This window comes from Eutrema salsugineum, unplaced genomic scaffold, assembly GCF_000478725.1.
Source record: "Eutrema salsugineum unplaced genomic scaffold, Eutsalg1_0 scaffold_2, whole genome shotgun sequence".
Lineage (NCBI taxonomy): Eukaryota > Viridiplantae > Streptophyta > Magnoliopsida > Brassicales > Brassicaceae > Eutrema > Eutrema salsugineum.
In genome coordinates this window covers 14,894,611-14,915,760 of record NW_006256829.1, presented here as the reverse complement: position 1 = coordinate 14,915,760, position 21,150 = coordinate 14,894,611, and the positions used below count along the sequence as shown (strand labels likewise).

The 21,150-nt window shown below is 34.6% G+C and overlaps 4 protein-coding genes across 5 annotated transcripts; 2 read left to right on the top strand and 2 right to left on the bottom strand.

Annotated features, from left to right (window-relative positions):
- The first annotated feature begins 941 nt into the window (after positions 1–941).
- LOC18018056 (alpha-taxilin) lies at positions 942–4,430 on the top strand. Of its 2 annotated transcripts, none has more exons than XM_024156927.1 (11): positions 942–1,327; positions 1,424–1,515; positions 2,023–2,131; positions 2,253–2,320; positions 2,414–2,491; positions 3,014–3,078; positions 3,319–3,385; positions 3,493–3,675; positions 3,807–3,863; positions 3,976–4,071; positions 4,154–4,430. In XM_024156927.1, the coding sequence occupies exons 1-11, from the start codon at positions 1,042–1,044 to the stop codon at positions 4,280–4,282; spliced, it is 1,230 nt and encodes a 409-aa protein (XP_024012695.1). In that variant the 5' UTR covers positions 942–1,041; the 3' UTR covers positions 4,283–4,430. The 2 variants fall into 2 exon arrangements, with proteins under 2 accessions (XP_024012695.1, XP_006402056.1); XM_006401993.2 differs by having other exon boundaries at positions 2,020–2,131.
- A 267-nt stretch (positions 4,431–4,697) lies between these two features.
- LOC18018055 (pyruvate dehydrogenase E1 component subunit beta-1, mitochondrial) lies at positions 4,698–8,674 on the top strand. The gene is made up of 15 exons (XM_006401992.2): positions 4,698–4,825; positions 5,000–5,059; positions 5,200–5,262; positions 5,831–5,911; positions 5,995–6,021; positions 6,120–6,182; positions 6,295–6,381; positions 6,592–6,717; positions 7,069–7,202; positions 7,292–7,364; positions 7,446–7,511; positions 7,651–7,689; positions 7,784–7,908; positions 7,998–8,112; positions 8,213–8,674. The coding sequence occupies exons 2-15, from the start codon at positions 5,009–5,011 to the stop codon at positions 8,261–8,263; spliced, it is 1,101 nt and encodes a 366-aa protein (XP_006402055.1). The 5' UTR covers positions 4,698–4,825; positions 5,000–5,008; the 3' UTR covers positions 8,264–8,674.
- Positions 8,675–9,947: 1,273 nt separating this feature from the next.
- LOC18018054 (probable serine/threonine-protein kinase At1g54610) lies at positions 9,948–13,498 on the bottom strand. The gene is made up of 7 exons (XM_006401991.2): positions 13,048–13,498; positions 12,405–12,689; positions 11,554–11,871; positions 11,102–11,329; positions 10,867–10,967; positions 10,633–10,759; positions 9,948–10,501 (listed from the first exon to the last, which is right to left on the bottom strand). Exons 1-7 carry the CDS (start codon positions 13,405–13,407, stop codon positions 10,175–10,177), a joined length of 1,746 nt encoding a protein of 581 aa, XP_006402054.1. The 5' UTR covers positions 13,408–13,498; the 3' UTR covers positions 9,948–10,174.
- Positions 13,499–16,621: 3,123 nt separating this feature from the next.
- LOC18018053 (ubiquitin-conjugating enzyme E2 27) lies at positions 16,622–18,404 on the bottom strand. The gene is made up of 5 exons (XM_006401990.2): positions 18,060–18,404; positions 17,755–17,803; positions 17,206–17,365; positions 17,035–17,118; positions 16,622–16,933 (listed from the first exon to the last, which is right to left on the bottom strand). The coding sequence occupies exons 1-5, from the start codon at positions 18,235–18,237 to the stop codon at positions 16,826–16,828; spliced, it is 579 nt and encodes a 192-aa protein (XP_006402053.1). The 5' UTR covers positions 18,238–18,404; the 3' UTR covers positions 16,622–16,825.
- Positions 18,405–21,150: the final 2,746 nt, after the last annotated feature.

Below are 21,150 nucleotides of genomic sequence, written 5' to 3'. Positions count from 1 at the left end.
GCCGATCTCATCGCCGTTCAGAGCTTCGCCTAACAACCGATATCCGAAAAGTCTTCTGAATAAACTCCAATCGGATTCACATCCTCCTTTTAACTGCTGCTCCTTTGCCAAATTCTTTCTCCATTAAAATCCAGCGATTGTTGATGTTGAAAAATTAACTTCATCATTATTCTCCACCACCGACCATCTTTATCTCAAAACCCATCCCTTTACCTTGAAGGCTAACATAGGGATTTAGGGAAGAACTATCTTCCAGTCAAGAGAGGATGATATTAACATTTGATGAAGTGAAATCACAACTCCCACCACTGGATCTGAAGCACCGCCTCATTTATAAGAGGAACCAAACATCGGAGAAGATAGGGCAAAACAAATCCGATCATGTCGGAATTTTGTACCGGTTTTTGCCAGAAATTATTATCCGATAACGGAAACAAAAGATCCGAACAAACGCCAGAAAAACTAGAAACAAAACAAAACTATTTTACACAGATCTGGACTTGCCGGAATTTATTTTCCGAGAAGCATTTACAGCACGGTACCGACGTCGGATTAACGCCGGCACCGGCCAAAAAGAAAACGAAGAACACGAAAGAAAAATTTCAGAAAGAATAGAGGATTTTTTAGAAGAGATGAATAATAGTTATCTAAAAACTGAATAGACTAAAATAAAGGAAATTATGTTTGGACAAAAATGTTTTTTTAATAGAATAGATAAATATTTGTGTAATGATTAAATTGGATGATATAATATTATTAGATTTTTTATATATATTATGAATATATCATAAAATAAGTAAGAAATAATTACAATGAGAAAATAAGTCTTTTCAAACTAGTGTAGTAATTGAACTTTAGATTATCAAGTACACGTTTTAGTTATTTTCCCGTTTCTTTTTTTTTTTTCATTAAAAAAGTTTAAAACCCGTAAAAGGTTTTGTGCTTCATCTTCTTCTACTCGCCTAAATCCGTCACAGTTGCGAAAAACTGGGTTTTCTATCTCGCTGATTCGTAATTTGGTTTCCAGATCCAGAGTCGAAAATGGAGTCACAGCAATCGAATTTGCTCCCCGAAGTCGATTCCTTGCCCGATGGATTCGTCGACGGAGCTGCGGAGCCACCTCTCATTTCTCCGGTGGCCGAGGAAGAAAATCGTATCACAACAAAGCATCAAGCCGATGATGTGTCGATTGAGAAATCAGAGAAGCCCAGGACATTTCCCGTTCCGTTGTGTGAAGAAACGGACGACGTAGATGACCTAATTCAGGTCTCGAGCGAGCTTAGCTTAGAGCAGAAAGAAGCTCCTCCTCCTCCTGATTGCCAAACATGTGAGAGATGTGAAACGAACATATTCTCAAATTCCTTTTTTTGGGTATTTTACCTTCTTTTGTAACCTAACTTTGCTTCTTTGCTTTTGGGTTTAGTATCAGAAGGGTCAACTCAGAATCCAATCTTGTCTAAGGACAAAGAATCGGCCTCGACTCAGAGTATGGATTCACTCAAACCCAGAAAACAAGTTAGTATTTTGATGTGCTATTCCACATTTTTTGTTATCTAGCACAAAATTGATTATCAGTTTGAATATCTTGATAGGATTCTCTATATCATGCCTTTTGGGTTGCATTTTCTTGTTAGATTTATTTATTTTGGTTAATGTCAGATAATTAGCAGTCCTTGCGTCTAGAATCCTTTCTGTGTTCATTGTTGCTTGGACAATTGATTAACTATCCCAAATGTCATTGATATCAACTTGATAAGATTCTCTGTATCATACCTTTTCGATTGTGACTCCTTGTTAGATTCCAAGCAATAGTAGAATTTGCCAATTGCATTAATGCTAAAACCAAGATTCTGGATGTTAGATGATAAGCAGGCCTTGTATCCAAAATTCTCTGTGTTCACATTTTATGCGAGTTGCTTAAGCTAGATTGAAAAGGGACAAGACAATTTTAAGTGTAATAAAGTTCAGTGTTCTCCTTTGCTTATTGTTGCTGTTCCTGATTTCTGCTGATGTTAAAAGCAGGAGGCAGTTGAGACAAAGCGTAAAGGTTCAAAGAATATGTTCAAATCAGAAAAAGAGTTTCTCGAATTCATGCTGAAGTATCAGCAAGTCCTTTCTGAAAGAGATTCTGGTAATAGGAAATCAGTAAAACCAGTTTTGCCTTTGATTGTTCTTTATAGTCTCTACTCATCAGTCATCACTGAACACTAATGACGATGTTTTTAATTGTTTTTCTCCTTTCTTTGTTTTAGCTATTACTGTCCGTGACAAGCTTGAGTCTCTTTGTAGAGAGTTACAACGTCAGAACAAAATGTTGATGGTATGCTGTTTTTTTTTTTTTTTTTTTTTTCTCTTGCTTACTCTATCTGTCGTCTTGTTTTGAGTGTAAATTGGATGTTCCTTTGTATAACAGGAAGAATGCAAGCGAGTGTCAACTGAGGGACAAACGTTAAGATCAGATTTATCGACAAAGTTCCAGGAAGCAATAAAGGTCGTTGAACACATTTTTCGTTGTGAATTATTCCCAGGTTTTTGATCTTTGCTGAATCTTAAAAATTTGCGCCACTTTGCCATTGGTATTGGCAGTTCTGAAGAGGAAGAAATATTGTGTTATAACTTTCTTTTTTTTTTCTTAGGCAAATCCTACGCTCCTCGTTCTTGAACCTTGTTCTATTCCCTTAGTATCTCCTTTAATCTTCTGTGCTATATGCTTGGGATTGTCAGGGAAATAACCTTCTTCTTCTTCGTTAATATGTTCAGGGATTGACACATATTAGTATCGAAATCTCACAGAATTATTTAATCCTTGGAAAATATTGGAACTCACTTAAATAAAGTAGAAAAGAGTCCATATTAGTTTCATCTAGATGGATACGCTGAAATAGACTGACAGAAATTAGTTTGATGAATTTTCTTGTAGGATTTTGCAATATCAGACACTTACAAAAATCACTATTTGATTATTTTCTTGTTGGTTACACTCTTGACCTTACGAATCTCTCTTTGGCTATAGGATGTGAGCATTAAGTTGGACGAGCAAAAGGATGAAAGCCTCTCACAACTAAAAGAAAATGAGATGTAAGCCAAACAAATTTAAATCACCACGTTTTCTATTGTAGAAGAGTAGAAATATTTAGTATATGTACAGTTTTGTTGCAGATTTATGTAGAAATCAGTATGAATATGCTCTCTCACACATACTGCAAACTATATACTTGCATGGATATCACTTTAAAAACGGCTTTACTTGCATCAGCTCGATATAGCATTATTTAGAGGTCCTTATCAATTTCAGTGGTTTTGTTTCCTAATCTCCAGGTTGAGGACGAAGTTGAAGCACCTGGCTGATCAATATATGCTTTCAGAACAACAACATGAGCAAAGAGTATAATTATATCCCAACTATACATGAAGCATCATTTTAGCTATAATTATTGGCTTGTAACTGTAATGTATATATACCTGATAACATCCCATTTTTGAAATGAACAGTTGAAGCAGAAAACACTCGAGCTACAGATTTCTGAGTTAAAAATCAAGCAGCACGAGGAGAAACTCATCCATGAAAAATCTCAGATGAAAGTTTACGCAGATCAAGTTTCTCAGCTTTTAGCAACTGAGAAAAACTTGCGGTTGCAGCTAACATCTGATGGAGAGAAATTCCAGCAGTTCCAGGTCTCCTCTCTTCCCCTTTATACGCTTCCTTTATCGTCTTCTCGATTCAATATAATCACCACCGATAATAAGATTCCTTGATTTGGGTGTGTGAAGCTTAAACATAAAAAATGAAACACGATTATATGCAGGACGCATTGGTAAAGAGCAACGAGGTGTTTGAAACATTCAAACAAGAAATCGAGAAGGTAAAAACGCCATTCCATGTCTTCATCGTTTTTTATGAAAGTTCTGAAGTGCCATGTCTGTGAGCTTAGTTACTTACTGATCCTGTCTCTATACTGGTGTTTTCTTGAGTAGATGTCAAAAGCAATCAAAGAACTCAGGAAAGAAAACGCATTTTTGAAGAGCAAAACCGAGAAATCGGATCTTTCTCTCATAGAACTCGTCGAAGAGGTAAAAACCGAAACCGTCTTTTCTCACCATTTTATCAATCAGTGAAAAACACTAACTCTTATGGTTTTCAACAATGAAACAGCGTGAAAGATTGAAGAAACTGTTGGAGAAGACAAAGAATCAGAAAGATAAGCTTGAATCACTTTGCAGATCACTTCAAGCTGAAAGAAAGCAAAAAGAAACTACCAGTAGCGATTCTGTACAAGCTTGATACAAACAGAGATTATGATTTTAGATATTTTGTTTGTTTGTTTTTTCTTTTGTTGGATTTTTAAACTAATTAGCTCACTTTTTTAAAAAAAAGCCATGTCAAATTAATGATTTTTGCCCTTTGCGAGCTAATTAAGTATATTTTTTCACTCTAATAATTAATAAATTAAGAATATATCTCACCATTTTCGTATATTCCAACAGTAATTTAATAGCATATATTTGGTCGTCGACTTTTATAAACTTCAACCATGGCATAAAAAAGTTGAGAAAAGAAAAGAGAAAAAAGAAAAAAGTATAATAGGGAATGTCAACCATTGATCTTGACCGGTAGTGAATAATCGTACGGCTCCTGTAATTTGGTGAAGAAGACCTACTCTTATTATATATCATCTAATTGAAATGTCTTGTGCTGTGTTGTTGTTGTTGTTACAAAAAAAAACAGTGCCCTTTCGCTCAAGCTTTGAGTCGTCTCTTCCTCTCAATCGAATCCGCCGTCTCCGATCGCTATTTTCGCAGGCGCGGTAGATCGTATCAAGCTCAGGTAATCATTTCACGTCTCCTTGTTCACTCGTCCTTTGCTTTCTCCGGATTACGATTCATTCCTCTATTCGTTTTGTCTCGTTTTTTCTTTTTTAGAAAATTTTTGACGATTGTTAGATCTACAGGGATTTTGTTCATCCGTATCGTAAATGATTACTGATTTTTTGTTCTTCAGTTAGAGAAAATGTGGGGAATCTTGAGACAGAGAGCCGTCGATGGAGGCTTTTCTGCGTCGGTAAGAGGCTTTTACTCTTCATTTGTTCAGTACGGATACGATTTTTTTTTTTTTTGTGGAGTTTCTGGGATCGGATTTATGGTTTTTTTTTTTTTTTCGTTCTTTCGCAATTGTCTGATTTCGAAATGGATGTTGAACAGTCTCTGAGAAGGACGCGATCGGCTTTGGTTTCCGCAAGGAGCTACGCTGCTGGTGCTAAAGAGGTAATGTCTTTTACCGAATTGAGCTACCTTTCTATCGAGTTTTGATCAATTTAGAATGATCACCTCTTCACTTCTCCTTTGGATGATAGATAAATGTCGTCTTCTGCGAATTGTGTCGCTTGCCTTTTTGTTGTTTTCTCTTAGACATCGGGTTTTAGAGAGTAATAAATCGTTGAATAGATGAAGGAAACTGCACGTATCTGGCTTTGCAAACAGTGAGCATCTAAGAAACGCGAAGGATAGGCTATCATAGAACAGCTGTTAATGACTCTTGGTTTTCTCTCCTGTGTTCTGTCACTGAAAATGTTGGATTTTAGAAGACTAGGATCGTTATTATGACTAACAATTTAGAATCTAAACAAATTTAGCTGAAATTAGAATTTGATGTACACTTTGAGAGCCCACTGTTTAGTTCATATAGGAGCTGACTAGTAAAACGCAGCTGATAAAGCTGATGTAAACTCCAGTCTTTGTCAATATTTCTGAAAGATAGTGTTCCTTGTGTATGGAATTTCTCAAAATAAATTTAATATCGCTTACATTTTTGTATGCATATATCCTTGTTTAGATGACAGTCAGAGATGCTCTAAATTCTGCAATTGATGAGGAAATGTCTGCAGATCCTAAAGTATTTGTCATGGGTGAAGAGGTTAGTTTCAGCTGACAGGTTTTATACTTTGATCTGGCATTTCTAATCAGATATCTATAATTAATATTTTGTCGTCTTTTTAGGTTGGCCAATATCAAGGTGCCTACAAGGTTAGAATTTTTTGACCTGATGGAAACAGAATTTTCTAGTTAAATTTTCTTTTGAATTGACGCTGATCTGATGCTGGAGGTTTGTCATGTACTCATAGATCACTAAAGGCCTTTTGGAGAAATATGGTCCTGAGAGAGTTTACGATACCCCTATTACCGAGGTTTGGATTACTTATATTATTATTAATTCTTTTTTGTTCAGATGCAATTCTTATGTCTATGTTTCTAGAGTGGGAAGATTTCTGACAGTCATCTTTTTAATTATGTTTTTAGGCTGGATTTACTGGAATTGGAGTTGGTGCCGCCTATGCTGGATTAAAACCTGTTGTAGAATTCATGACGTTTAACTTCTCTATGCAGGTTAGTGTTGGTTTTTACTCTATTTTTCTAATACTACATTTTTCCTCTTCCTCTTGTTGCATAATGGGATCATGCACTGTGGTGCAAATATGCTTCCAGACATCATTGGCTTTATTTTCGTTTGGCGTCTTATCATTAATGACATTAAAGTTTACGAAATCTCTATTTATATCTGTTTGTGTGTCCTAACATCTATTGGACTTCTTTCAGGCAATTGATCATATCATCAATTCTGCTGCAAAGTCAAATTACATGTCTGCTGGACAGATAAATGTACCTATCGTCTTTAGAGGACCCAATGGTGCTGCTGCTGGTGTTGGGGCTCAGCATTCTCAGGTAAACGCTAATGCAAATTCTGTACAACATACTTTTTTCTTCACCAAAAAGAAAATGAATAATTTGTTGTTTCGCATTCTCTTAAACTCTACCCTCTGCTTATGTGAAAATGATTATGATATTCAAGTTGGATCAAGGAATTAGCTTTGCCTTTAACATTAATCAAAATTTCCCTAACATGATCGATACATGCATTTTGGTGGTATCACTGTTCGTGTAGTGGTACTATTCACTGTATAACTAACATGATCAGTACAAGGATTCAAGAATGATCCATGTTTACTACTAGTTGTGACCATGTATCTTTATCTCTGGATGCTAATTGGAGATATTCTGATCTACATTTTGTAGTGCTATGCTGCATGGTACGCCTCAGTTCCTGGTTTGAAAGTTCTCGCTCCATATTCAGCCGAAGATGCTCGTGGTCTTCTTAAAGCTGCCATTAGAGACCCTGACCCTGTTGTCTTCCTCGAAAACGAGTTACTGTAAGTAGTGTACCTAATTTGAGCTTTAGTTTTGAAGTTCATTTAATTAGAGCCTTCAGTCACATTACAATTTTGATTTCATCATCCAGATACGGTGAGTCATTTCCAATTTCGGAAGAAGCACTTGATTCAAGTTTCTGTCTCCCCATAGGCAAAGCCAAGGTACTATCACTCGCCTTATTTTTTTTCGTGCTTCTTCTGTTTAGCTGTTAGATGCTTTAATGCTGTATTGGCCTTTGACAGATTGAACGAGAAGGAAAGGATGTAACTATCACAACTTTCTCGAAGATGGTCGGTTTCGCCCTCAAGGTTTGCTACTTTCACAAGCACCTTTCAGTATTTCAAACTATTTTTGCTAGTTTCCTGCCTATAACAAGCTTTGCTATTTTACGAAATCGGTGCTAGTCTTTCTTCTGTCTCTGATACTTTGAATGTTACCTGATTCTAGGCAGCTGAGAAGCTCGCAGAAGAGGGTATAAGTGCTGAGGTAATGAAGATTTTTCGGATTTTTCTGTCTTCTGATTCTGCTTGAAAACTGATACGTGAACTCTAAAAGTTTGTTTTTAATAAATATTCTGAAGGTGATAAATCTTCGATCAATCCGTCCGCTAGACAGAGCGACCATCAATGCTTCAGTGAGAAAAACAAGTAGATTGGTAACAGTTGAAGAAGGTTTCCCTCAACATGGAGTCTGTGCAGAGATCTGGTTTACTTCATTTTCTTGACTCAAACAAAAACAGTTTTTCGATATAGTAAGTTTAAAATTATGGATTAATTTTTTTTGTTATGGACCAGTGCTTCGGTTGTAGAGGAGAGCTTTTCATACTTGGATGCACCGGTCGAGAGGATCGCAGGAGCTGATGTTCCAATGCCTTATGCAGCTAACTTAGAGAGATTGGCTCTTCCTCAGGTCTGTCTCTTATTTGCATAAAAAGTAAAAACTTTTTGTTCAAATGTAAATGTTTCCTTTTTTTTATTCAATGTATTTGAAAACATTGATTGGTATGCAGGTAGAGGATATCGTTCGAGCAGCAAAGAGAGCTTGTTACAGATCCAAATAAGATGATGATCATTTCAAGAAACCACCACTCAACAAATTTCTTCTTTGATCGTTAAAAAAGAAAGGAAAATAAGAAAAAGGAGGAAAAATGAATCTCTCTCTCACTTTTGCTACAAAACCACCATTCCTCGTGATTTTATTTTATCTTTTGCTATTATTCTTCTTAATCCTCGATTTGGTTTTCGTTTTTGCAAATCTTTTTGTCTTTCCCAAATTGAAGATTCTAATCTTTTGGGTTAATTGATAAATTGATCGAGAACGCTAGTGAAGGAGTTCATAACACCTGTTTTCCTACTTCCTTTTGTCGAATAATGGCCGCACAACGAATCCCTCACCGAATAATGAATGTGGTGCGCCTAATTCCTGTTTTGTATATAATCTATAAATTTATGAACTAATCATTTCCCGTTTAGCTTTTCAGTTTTGGTTCCCAGTTAACACTATGCATAACTAAAACATAATCGACGATTTGGTAATCACTGTGAATTTGGTCATATAATGATAACTTGTTACTATGCTTTTGCACGGTTGACGTAAAAACTTACAACTAACTATTACTCAAAGCGGATGTCAACAACAACAATCTTGTATATTTAATCATGAAGATGTTCATCTATGAAACCCACCTCTCTCTCAAATTCAAACAAAATTCCTATCATGTTTCTCTTTTTGTTTCTGAATGGCACAAAGACATGATGAAATACTCTAGAGAAAGCACATATGTTTGCAGACCATGACATGTGACCATCTATTAAATGGTCCAAAAGGTACACATAAGTCTTTGTTCATCTTTATCGCGGAAGCAGTGGAATAGTAGACATTAAAAATCTTCCATCTGCATTAGCATCACGATGTGCAACTTAATTGATACAATGTGGAGAGAAAACATTGTGCATCACAACATTCCATCAACCTCAACCCATAATATCAGCAAGGGTTGTAGTTTTGTACTGGTGAAAGACTATATTCATGGTCTTCTAAGAGGTACACAAAAGCTTCAGTTTTTGCTAATTGTTCATAAACTTGAATATATATCTCAGTATTTTATTTCCATGTAGCATTCACATGCTCGAAATTGATTTAAATAGACCGTATTCTTTCCGAGCATAATTAGGACAAAGATTAGTTCATACTGAGTCCTAGTGCTAAGAATTGAATCGTTATGTTGAGATTACAGTGTATAAAATGTGTCTTTGAAAACCAAACAAAAAAAATCATAAAAAGATTCAGAAATATGGATAAAAAAACTTAATTTCAGAAAATTTTTCACAAAATATAATTTAAACTATGATTAAACTAGTTTTGTTGTAATAAATAAACTTTAAGGTTATAAAATTTTGAAAAATGTCAACACATTTCCAATCCACAAATTCTAATTTGTTGTTATTCACTTCTATTACTTGTTAAGGAAGTCATCTCATATTCTATAATATTTTTTCTTTTCTGTTCTTTCCTGCATAAGAATTATGATTTTGTGGATGAAAAGCCTTGCACTATATCATGGACAAAGATGAGTTTCCAAAAGTTTGAAATCAATTAAGAGTTTTGTCTTATTGACATAATAATGGCTTCTTGTTTGGTTTTTAAAAGAAAACCAAATTGATTTTTTCTTTTGCAGATGCATGAAGACAAAGTGGAAGAAAGCAATAGTCAAAATGTTTGAATATCCAATCTTTGAAGCCTCAAAAACCCATCTCAACAACTATACAATTTTTAAAGTAGGATTCTAGAACTACATGAACTGTGTTTTTACATAAGAGTCAAAAACCACATTTCCATTTCTGCTCTATCTCTCTTTCTATTCTACTACAAAGAATATGAACTTCAACCAACCTTTCAGAAATTAAAATTGGAAACAAATATCTTTATTTTGATGAACTAATACAATTCTCAACTCATTTCCTGTATCCTATTATCTGCGGACCCCAAAAACTTCTGATCTGCTCTTGAAAAGTAAGTCCATCGATAGCCCAAGCGCTGGAGGAGGTTTAAGCCCCCATATGTACTTTCTAGAAGAAGAAGCAAGAGCCCCGTTTTTGTTTGAAATCTTTCTCATTGATGTCCCTTCCCCGACCTTGAGTGATCTTGATGAGCCAAAAGAAGTCTCAGGCTTTGCACCAAATAGTGAGCTTTTCTTTGACTGATCTTCCACTGGGTACCCAACTGCACCGTCCTGGTGAGGAGGCGGGAACTTCTCACTCTTGCTCTTTCCATGTGTTTGTGGTACAACTCTCCATCTCTGCAAAACACAGTAGCAAGGGAAAACATTACAGTGAGAAAGAATTACATACACAAATATTAATTATATATATTTGTCTATGTGTGTGTGCATAAGGATGAATGAGATAAAAAAAAACAAGATTTTCTCACATCCAAGTTTGCTTGAATCTCAGCATTAGCTTCTGGGGCTGGAATAGCACGCCCAGTGCGATCTCCACGAAACCTTATTCTTCTAGCTCCTTCAACACCACTAGATTTTCCAGCAAGACCCTTTTGCCTAGAAGTATGACAAATGTAACCACAAGACAAGACCAATTACAATCAAATTAATCAATAACATGAGAATATAGAAAACAGATAAAAGAAGATGTAAAAACTAGTTACCTTCTTGCCTCTTCGTCCCTCAGCTTTACATTCAGTTCTTTGGAAGGCGGATACTTTGGTAAACTTGATGGATCACATGCCAACGGTTCAGTCGTAAAGAACTGCACACACAAACCAAAATAAAAGAATGCTTTTCTCATGAAGTGTTTTTGCTAGCATAACATCTACTCACAAACTAACCGGCTTTTCTTCTTTTCCCAACCAAAGTAATTTAAAATAATGGAAGATCACTCACTTCACTATTCAAGGCTGAGGTAGAAGTTCCTCGATCATCAGGGTCAATAGCCAAAAGTGTCTCGACTAAATGCACAGAGGATGGAGTGAACCCATTAAAGGCTTCAGAGACACAACGTTTGTACGGATGCTGCGGCTTAAACAGAGTCGCGTTCGGCAATTTATACTTCTTCCAGTACAAATCTGATGGTGAGCCACATAATTTAAATATCTTATGAAGTTGTTCGACCTACCAACAAAAAAAAACAAATTAGGTAAGAAATAAACGGTAAACAAACAACCTCATTAATATTCAGTTGTACATTGCATTTATTGTCCAAGACTCCAAGATTCGTGTAGTTGGTTTCCAAAGGATAAATCAATTCACCAAGAAGCATTAAACTAAGACAAAAGGCCCTACAAGAATGTCTAAGCAGACTAACAAGAACAAGATTAAACACGGTTCTTGTTTACCTCGGTTCTTCCTGGCATAACGGGCTTGCCAGCAAGTAACTCTGCCATAATACAACCAGCACTCCAAAGATCAACACCGATTCCATAGTTGGTAGCTCCAAGAAGAAGCTCGGGAGGTCGGTACCAGAGCGTGACAACACGACTAGTCATTGTTTGCTTTTGCTTTGGGTCATAAAACGTAGCTAACCCAAAATCAGCAATCTTCAGTGTTCCATCGTTATCTATCAAAAGATTAGAACCTTTGATATCTCGATGTAATACTCCTCGGCTATGGCAATGCTCTAGTCCAGATAGTAGCTGTTTCATAAAGCACTTCACCTAAACAACAACAACAAAAAAGAAAGAAAACTCCACCATTAAAGCTTATAATATTCATATACAAGTTGGTATCTTTGTTTATAAACTTTTTCAGACTAATCTGTTTCTTAATTCTGCAACTTAAGATTATGCAATAATATCAATATGCATAGATAATAAAAGAACCAAATCCAATGAATGACAATTCATAAAGGACGTTGAAATTCACCAGAAACCAGAAACCAGAAACCAGAAACATAATGGGTCCACAGACAAATCATTATAACTTCACCAAAGGCACAATATAAACAAAACCAAGCAAGACGCAAACATGACCATATGTGACCAAAACAGGATCTGTGGACCTAAAGACAAAATAAAATAAAAAGACATCAGAAAAGAAACCTAAAAACATCAAATTCATAATTACCACTTATACTTGGAAGCATATCAACATTTCACACCAACTTCATACATGTAATTAATCATTTATCTTCTGTAAAACAATGCATTGTATGTGGTAAGAAACGAAACGAAAAAACGAAAACACACACCTGAGGAAGATCAAATTTAACACCTTGAGTTGCAGCAAGGCCAGAGAGATCATGCTCCATGTACTCAAAAACAAGGTAGAGGCTACACGAAACCCTTGAAGCAACTAAACCTTCAAGCTTTATAACATTAGGATGGTTTAACCGTCGCAGCACAAGAATCTCTCTTGCCATGAACTTAACACTCTCTGCTTCCAAATTATCAAACCTCACTTTCTTCAAAGCTACGATTTTTCCAGTCAATAGATCTTTCGCCTTGTACACATTGCTGTAAGTTCCTTGCCCAATCTAAAAAAAAAAAATTCTAAAGATTGTCATTAACAACAAAACAAAAATGTATCATTAAGCAAATAAACTAATCAAGAAAAAATAAATTAATTGGATGTAAAGCTAGAAACTTTCTAATTATACCATCAAAGATTTCATCATTTCTTGTTTATGATTAGTGTGTAATCATCATTCATTAAGAACAAAACAACAAAGAGTATAATTAAGCAAATAAACTAATCAAGAAAAAGGAAATTAATTGGATGTAAAGCTCGAAACTTTCTAATATTGCCTCAAAGATTTCATCATTTATTGTTAATGATTAGTGTTTTGATTACTTAATTTAATGCTAATCTTTGATGATTAGTGTTTTGGTTACCTTCTCGAGCTTCTCGTAAGTGGTGGCTCGGCGAGGAGTCAAGTCTTTGATCGATTCGCCGCAAGCAGCAATTAGCCACGGTGGCCAAACTTCCGGAGCACGGAGGCTCATTCCAAACGGCCGACGAGAAGAGCCAGCCGAGAAATCGCCAGTGTGCCACGTTCTCGCCGTTTGAATCTGAATCGAATCCAAACCCGAATTCTTCTTCTTCTCTCCGGTATCGAGCTCCGGTACAGACACGGTGGTGGAGGAAGAAGGCAAATCCTCCGCCTTAGATTCACGGCGGTGGAGGTTTCCCGGAGCAGTTTCATTGGGATTCCGTTTCTCTCCGGCGGAATTTTTGCAGCAAACGCAGCCCATTGGCCTAAAAAATCGTTTGAATCGCAAAAAGTTCTTCTTTTTCTTTAGCTTATCATATCTCCGTGATCGGTAAACCGATGAATTGATTTCAGCTTTTTGTGTGTTTTTGTCTTCTCACTTCGAAAGATACATTACACAGTGAGAAAATGGTGAATCGCTAAACGACAACGTTTTGGACTCAGTCGAGTCTTTGGCACGTAGTAGAGTGAAATAAAATGGTGGTTTTCTGTTAATACTTTACGAGTAGTTCTATTTTACGATTTTTTTTAGATTAATCTGAGATTTGACAATGGACATCTCTCTATATGTATAGCTTAAGAGAGTTGTGAAAAATAAATTAAAGATTAAATCTACTTTTGCTGCCATGGAATTTTGGTATTTCCGTATTTGTTGTATAGAAAGGCCTGCCTAAAGGTGAATAAAGTTGGAAACAAAAAAGCCTTTTTTATCATCTGTAAGAAATTAAAGCCCCAAAAAGTTATTCTACTTTTTTTTTTCTGTTCAAATAGATTTGACTTTGTTGTTTCTTTCTTTATCAAAATTCTTTTTATGCTTTTATGTCATTATTTTTTGTGTGACATCAGAGACGCATGTAAACGATAAAATTAATTTGAAAATCAGTACTGTTACGAAAAAAGTCTATGTTGTAATATTTCCATCTATTTGAATTGAGGTTAGGGATGTCAAACAGACCGATGACTCAGTGAAACCAACTCAACAATATTCGCTAGGGTATTGGTTTGGACATAAATTTCTATGTTTATTAAGTCTTCATGGTTAAAGAATTACGAAAGTTAATCCATAAAAAGTTTGTTGTTTTGGTCTATAGAGTATAGATTCGATTAGATTAGTATTCATTCAAGTTGAATCCTTTTGTATCAGATGCAATATATCAACAAATCGAAATGATAATCTTAAACATTCGTCGATGCTGCAAATGCTGACAACGATTGACGAGTGTTTCATGATTCGTTGACTTTAAAGCATCAAATAAAAAAAAATCAGGGTAAATTCAGCAACAAAATTTTAAATTACAGATTTTTTTTAGAATGACATAAATTTAACTAAGATTTAAATAAAATGGCAGCTTGTGCAAATCTCTCAAAATCTAAATTAAAATATGTAGTTGATCTTATGTCACTTTAGTTAGAACAACAACAAGTTTCAATTGAGAAAAATCTCATATAAAAATCTACGAACACTTACACAAGTGTTCGTAGATATCTTTGACAGAGCATCGTAGTTTCGAATCTGGTACAAATTTACAATCATTCAATTTAGTCCTAAAGATTTTTATAGAATATACTTCAGCAAGAACCAACCAACAATTGAATATAAATATGGACGAAATATTGGTCTAAACCTAAAGCCGCTCTTAGATTCTTTCCTCATTGCTGCATACTCCACTTCACTTATTTACAATATTATTATTATTAATATTATCATTATTCTATTATAAAATTCGAAATCATTTTATTGAGAAATAAACATTAAAGCAACTTCATAATCATTATATATCAAGGAATGCTCCACTATAAATTGATTTATGCAAAACAAAAGTCATAAACTTTTATGAGTTTTGACTATGGAGTTACACTAGTCTCCCCCGAAGCCTAATTTAAAATTCGAGTGTTCTCAAAGAGCCAAACCAAATAAAAAGTTAAAAAAAAAAACCAAAACCAAAACGAATAAAAAGTAAGAAAACTAAAGACCCATGAGGCCATGACGACGAGAAAGCTTATGCACGTTTTGTCGAGGAAAGAGAGTGTTTGCCAAGACTAGGTGAGTTCTTCAAATACAAATGATTCAAAATTAATTCAGTACTAGATTTTAGAATTTTGTTTTAATCAAAATTTGTAATTTAATTTATGTATTCTTTATAAATATAATTTTTAATAAGTAATATAAAAAATTGTGTTTAGATATATATATATTTTTTTCAGTATTATTATGACTATCATGATCATAAAAACATAATTTTAACCTGATTATTTTATTAATCAAAAAGTAATCGTTATTATAAAAATATATTTTTAATCCGTTCATTTTATTAATCCGAAAAAGACTATGATTATGAAACCATAATTTAACCCGCCCATTTATATTACTTTAAATATTTATAGATTGCATTTAGTAAAAAATTTACTAATTTTGAAATAATTTTCCCCTAATATCTTGCATGCTTTGATAACCTAATCTGCATAAGACTATAATTATAAAAAAAACTTAATTTATCCCATCAAATTATTATATAATATTAATATTTATCTATTTTTAATATGTGAAATTTTAATCTGATAGAATATGATTAAAAAAATATAATAAAATATTTGTTAATTAAATATGTTATTCTGAAAATCTTATTTAAATTTCAAATTTTAAATTAAATTTAATTTATATTTAAGGAAGTCTATTTAAATTAATATGTATAGACTATAGATATAATCTATATTTATTTTTTTTTAGTTATTTAAATTAATATCTAATTTTTGAAATTAAATTTATATATATAAATAAATATTTTTAAAAAAAACTTTGGAAGTATTTGAAAATAAACACTAACGTGATTCTGTTTTAATATAATAAATTTATTAATTTGAGTAAATTATATTAATAAAATAATGGGAAAATTTGAAAAGGCAGAAGGATGTAAATGGATGGGTCAACAATGGAATTTATTGGTAGTTGAGTTTCAAACCAAATTATACGTTTGGCTTTCTTGTTCACTAAATGCAATGCCTTTAATGGTTCAACCTCTCTCTCTGCCTTCGACTGATTCACACTTGGTTTCAGTTTTCACTAACCAAAAAAACTAGAAGTGTTAAATCTGAATGTTAGTTGGATTTGGATGGTTTGATAACATTATGGTTTATAATGAACTTTAATTTGGTTCGGATGGTTTATCTTGAATGGATGGTTTGATAACATTATGGTTTTGCTTTGAATTTAATCTTATATCAAATACTGATACATTAGTTAAGAAGTTTAGAATGAATTGTGTATTTTTCTTTCGCTTTATTCAGTCCGGTTTCAGTTCAGATAACAAAAAGTTAATCAATTGTGGTACACGGTTCAAATTTTAGATTGGTTATTGCAGTTTGGTTTCAGATCAGTTTGGTTTATTTGAATTGAACATAAACCCGGTTAGCTATTAGAAATACACCGGTTCTATCACGAAAAACAACCAATTCTATCAATCAGAATTCAGAAGACATTTGATTAATCATCATGAATAAACCTGACACACTCCATGCTCACTGATCCACTAGATATAATCTGTTTTATAGATTGCATTTAGTAAAAAATTTCATAGAAGTTTCACTCTTTATCATCAGACAAGAGCAAAATCTCACAACATTAAGTTAACAGCCCAAATTAATATCATATCTAGCGCCAATGAGGCCTGTTTTGATAGAATCTAACCAGAACAGAGCTTTTCCAATGCCAGATTCTCATCTCCACCACTTGATTCAATTGCGCTCCTAACCTGAGCATCTCCAAAACCCATCTCCACGAGTCTCTTGACCTGTGACAAAATCAAATCCGATACAAACCTTTTAATACACAAACCAGACACTGCATTTTTACTCAAACCATTAGATATAGATAGTCATATCAACAACTCACTTTTTCCTCTAGCGAAGAGTTCTTGGCGAATGTTTCGGTCCAGTAACGAGCTGTTGATACAAACACTTGATAGTTCTTGATGTACTGTAAACATCAGAGAGATCAGAATTGGTTCAAAGTGACTTATTAAAAGGGAAAGAACCGAAGATGATTAAGGTAATGTACTCGAACCTGTTCAGCTACAACAGCATCTTGAGGGTCTTTGGGCTCTGGTGTAGAGAGTAATGCCTGGATCGAAACAAGAGCTGTCTTCAAAGTAAGAGCTGGACTCCACTGGTCTTTCAGGACATCCAAGCATATTGCCCCGCTTTGGCTACTTATGTTCGGGTGCCTTCGGGTTTTAATTAAGACGAATCAACGAAGATAGAGCATTTATTACCACATAATTCATTGTCTAAATATCTTACGAGTCAATAGAGAATTGATATACCTTAACACAAGCCGAATTAGTAATGGTAAAATGTATGTAAAGAGAAAGTTGAAGAGAACCTTAAAACAACTCTACCAAAGACCAAACTTCTGGCCACAGATAATATGAGATTATAATGTATATGAGACAGCAAAAACTGAGACTAAAGAGTTATGCATAGTAATGATACAATCTCTATAATAGATGCAGAAACTGTAATACTATAGGTTTAAGTTCCTTCACTTATCAAACATACATACAGATACATATTTTGCGAGAGATTGATATAAGAACCAGAGTCATCTTCTTACCAAACTTTGGTTGAAAATTGCATCTTTGGAGGCTCAAATGGATACCCTTCTGCAATTTTTGAGGAAATGATAAACTAATAAAAAGATTGATTGATGGAAATCACACAATACGAATCATAAGACCCATAAACCCTAGAATATGAACTCATAAACCCATTCACCACAATAGCAAAATTCGAGAAGGATTTCACTTTCCGCACACGAAATTTCGAAACCCCCTAACTCAATTGAAGCAAAAACAAGTGAAATCCCCAAACTTTTATCACTAATCAAAAGCGTATAGACGAAAATTTTCGTTTTCGGACCTGGAATCGTGATATCGATCTGAAAAGTGCCGCCTTCGTAAGGAGTACCGATTGGACCAGGGATGGTTCCGGTGAGTCGGGTAAGGTTATCGGATTTCGGGCTGACCCGGATACCCGAAGCATCCTTGTCTTTCTCGCAATCTTGGAGCTCCTTCTGGACTCGACTGAAATCGATCATTTTTTTTCGAGAATGTTAAGAGATCCGATTGAAAATCCCCAAAACGAGATAATGGAACAAAGCCCTTTAATGAGTTAGTTTGCGAATTAAAAAGAGCTTCTTTTCTTGCATCATAAGGGATTATCGAACAGCCACTTTATTTCTACTTTTTGTAATTTTCTGTGTGTTTTTCTCACAAATTTCTTTCCCTACACTCATCAATTGAGAAAAAAAAACTACAAAACCGAGGCCGAAAAAAACAAAATACTAAACCGAAATAAACCAAAAGCGAAATCTGATTTTTATTAGAGATTTTTATCCAGATTCGAGTTTTTGAGATACTTAAAACGGCTTGGTTTGGTAGTCCAAACCGAAGATACCGAGTTTACATCTTGAGAATAGATCTATATATTTTGTGCTAAATTGTCCATTTTTGTATCCTTCATACGTGAAACGTGTAAAATTAAAAAAAAAAATGAAAGTCTCACATTTCACAATATTCTCCAAGTATAAGTCAAATGCTAACCATCTCTCTAGTATCGACATCATTTTCACCAATTCCGAACAATATATTGCACTTCTATAAATTAATAATACAAATTTCTATAGAATAATAATATAAAATAATAATATTTTATTAATTGATCTTAGATTTTTGTTCATATTCTTCTTTTTTTTAATAAAAATGATGTTATATTTAAAAATATTAACGAATCTGCTTATTAAATTACATGCATAAATTTAAAATTAAAATTATTAATCTTACATATAGTAAACACAATAAAAGATTGTTACTTGTAAATTTGATTATTCAAATAAAAATATACATATTTAGTAGTACAAAATTTATAAAAAATTATAGTTAATCTTTGGTAGTTATTATAAAATTGAAGATAATACTACAATACATTTGAAAACATTTAAGCGTAAAATGCTATTGAAAGTATAGAGATGGTGTTCAATGAAATTTTAACATTAAGTAAAATAAACAACATGTTAGTCATATTTTAGTATTAGGTAGTAATCCGCGCGGAGTGAGATTTATCTTTTTTTTTATATAGATTTATTTCAGAAAATATTATATTTAAAAAATTAATTAGATATAAGTATAAATTATATGATAGTTATGATTAATTAGCTTTGATTTTTTTTGTCAAATATTCTTGTGATTTGTTTAACGCATAGAAATTATATTATTAAAATACATACATAATATATTAATAAATATTTGTAATATCATTACATAACTAAAAATGCATATATGACAATGATAACATGCCTCAAAATATATTTGTTGATAGAATCATGGAACCGATAGGAGCTAAGGATGAGGAACAAGTCGAGGTTCAGCCCGGAACACAAGACCAAATGGCCGAGCTAAACGAAGACGAGGTTCAGGACGGGGTACAAGACCGAGGAGCCAACCAGAACGACGTCCTGGCCATGCCAACTGGACCGATGACCAGGTCGCGTACCAAGAAGCTCACGGGAGCAATCCAACAAGTTCTTACCGAGCTAAAGACCCAAGGCCGAGCTGACGATCTAACACCCGTTCACAAAGTCATGACCGTGCTCATGTATTCTGGTCCGAACTGACCTGGTTGGGGGTGTTGTGTTAATACTCTTTTTCTTTACATTCGGTTTTGTCCCACTGGGTTTTCCGAATGGGGTTTTAACAAGGTTAATGCACGCCCATCTCACGACCATAGTTTGATTCGCGGCCAAAGTATAACGGTCAAGGAGCTCAAAGGTCTAGCGAGAGGACGCGAAGGGTCATCCGGAAATCCAATCGTTATTCAACGCATCTAGTCTCATTTAGTTTCATTTAATGTCCTTTAATTTCTGTAATGACCTATGGTCTTCCTTTTAGCCTCTATATAAAGGCATCGATGTATTCAGAACCACATGACTTATCTTTTTATAAAAATTTCTCTTTGAGTTTTCTCTTTTGTTCTCTAAGAACTTTGTCGATATTTTGGTGGTTAACCATTGATCGATCTTCGGTTTATCAAGTAGTTTCATCCTGCTTGACGTAGCCTTCGATTCCAAAGTGAGAAAGAGAGTTGTAGTCATATTTGGGGCTTAGGGAATTTCGGGACTCGTCTCACACCCTAACATCCGGTATCGCAACCCCCTTGATCGTTTCGTCCATCCCCTCGTTTCCAACCTCTTCTTTGGAATTGGGCCTAAGGATTTTCTAGCTCTCGCTCACGCCTTAGCATCTCTTCCACCGAACCGGACTGGATCCAAGGATCTATCAACCTCCACCGAACCAAGTGTGTGACAATCCTAGGACGGTCTTCTATCAAGTGGTATCAGAGCCACGCACTTGTGAATCGGTACTATCTTTCTTTTATTTTAGAATTCAATCTTTTCTCATCTTTTCTTGTGTAAATCGTAAAAAAAAAAAGAGGAAATTCGAAAAAAAAAAAAAAACGATCTGAATTCTTCTCTTTCTATCTATTCTCTTGTCTCTTAAAACGTCCAACTTGCTTGATTCACCGATTCGATTGAGGCTTAAGTCGATTTGTCGATTTAGTTTGCTTAGAACCGGAGAGAAACTCTAGTGTGTTGTGAGGTCATTAAGAGAGTGAGTGAACAAAGAGGGAAACACTTGTGAGGAATTTGATTACTAACGTGTTTGTTTAATTTTTGCGAGGTACTTGTATGTCATCCGATTTCTCTTTGGACGACTGTGAATTCTACACGTTCCGAGACGGTAATCACGTTCGCTGGATCACCCCTAAGGAGATGGAGGCTAAGCTTAATCAAATCACCGAGATGATGGAGCGCATGAGCCAACGTATGGAACGGCTTGAAGGTCAGCCGAGGCCAGCGGAAGTAAACGATCAAAACCGTGAGGAACCTATGCACATCCGCCGAGATCGGAACCAGGAACCTGAGGTCGACAACCCTTTCTACAAAGATAACCAT

What these genes read in the sequence shown, in the direction of transcription:
- LOC18018053 (XM_006401990.2), bottom strand. Translation starts at nt 18,237, where the DNA reads ATGATCGATTTCAGTCGAGTCCAGAAGGAGCTCCAAGATTGCGAGAAA. An exon ending in GATCGATATCACGATTCCAG is followed by an intron (nt 17,804 to 18,059) that starts GTCCGAAAACGA and finishes CAAAAATTGCAG; the next exon opens with AAGGGTATCCATTTGAGCCT. An exon ending in CAATTTTCAACCAAAGTTTG is followed by an intron (nt 17,366 to 17,754) that starts GTAAGAAGATGA and finishes TAAAACCCGAAG; the next exon opens with GCACCCGAACATAAGTAGCC.
- LOC18018056 (XM_006401993.2), top strand. Translation starts at nt 1,042, where the DNA reads ATGGAGTCACAGCAATCGAATTTGCTCCCCGAAGTCGATTCCTTGCCC. An exon ending in AGTTCCAGGAAGCAATAAAG is followed by an intron (nt 2,492 to 3,013) that starts GTCGTTGAACAC and finishes CTTTGGCTATAG; the next exon opens with GATGTGAGCATTAAGTTGGA. An exon ending in CAACTAAAAGAAAATGAGAT is followed by an intron (nt 3,079 to 3,318) that starts GTAAGCCAAACA and finishes CCTAATCTCCAG; the next exon opens with GTTGAGGACGAAGTTGAAGC.
- LOC18018055 (XM_006401992.2), top strand. Translation starts at nt 5,009, where the DNA reads ATGTGGGGAATCTTGAGACAGAGAGCCGTCGATGGAGGCTTTTCTGCG. An exon ending in TGGTCGGTTTCGCCCTCAAG is followed by an intron (nt 7,512 to 7,650) that starts GTTTGCTACTTT and finishes ACCTGATTCTAG; the next exon opens with GCAGCTGAGAAGCTCGCAGA. An exon ending in GGAGTCTGTGCAGAGATCTG is followed by an intron (nt 7,909 to 7,997) that starts GTTTACTTCATT and finishes GTTATGGACCAG; the next exon opens with TGCTTCGGTTGTAGAGGAGA.
- LOC18018054 (XM_006401991.2), bottom strand. Translation starts at nt 13,407, where the DNA reads ATGGGCTGCGTTTGCTGCAAAAATTCCGCCGGAGAGAAACGGAATCCC. An exon ending in CTTACGAGAAGCTCGAGAAG is followed by an intron (nt 12,690 to 13,047) that starts GTAACCAAAACA and finishes TTTTTTTTTTAG; the next exon opens with ATTGGGCAAGGAACTTACAG. An exon ending in AGGGACGAAGAGGCAAGAAG is followed by an intron (nt 10,760 to 10,866) that starts GTAACTAGTTTT and finishes TCATACTTCTAG; the next exon opens with GCAAAAGGGTCTTGCTGGAA.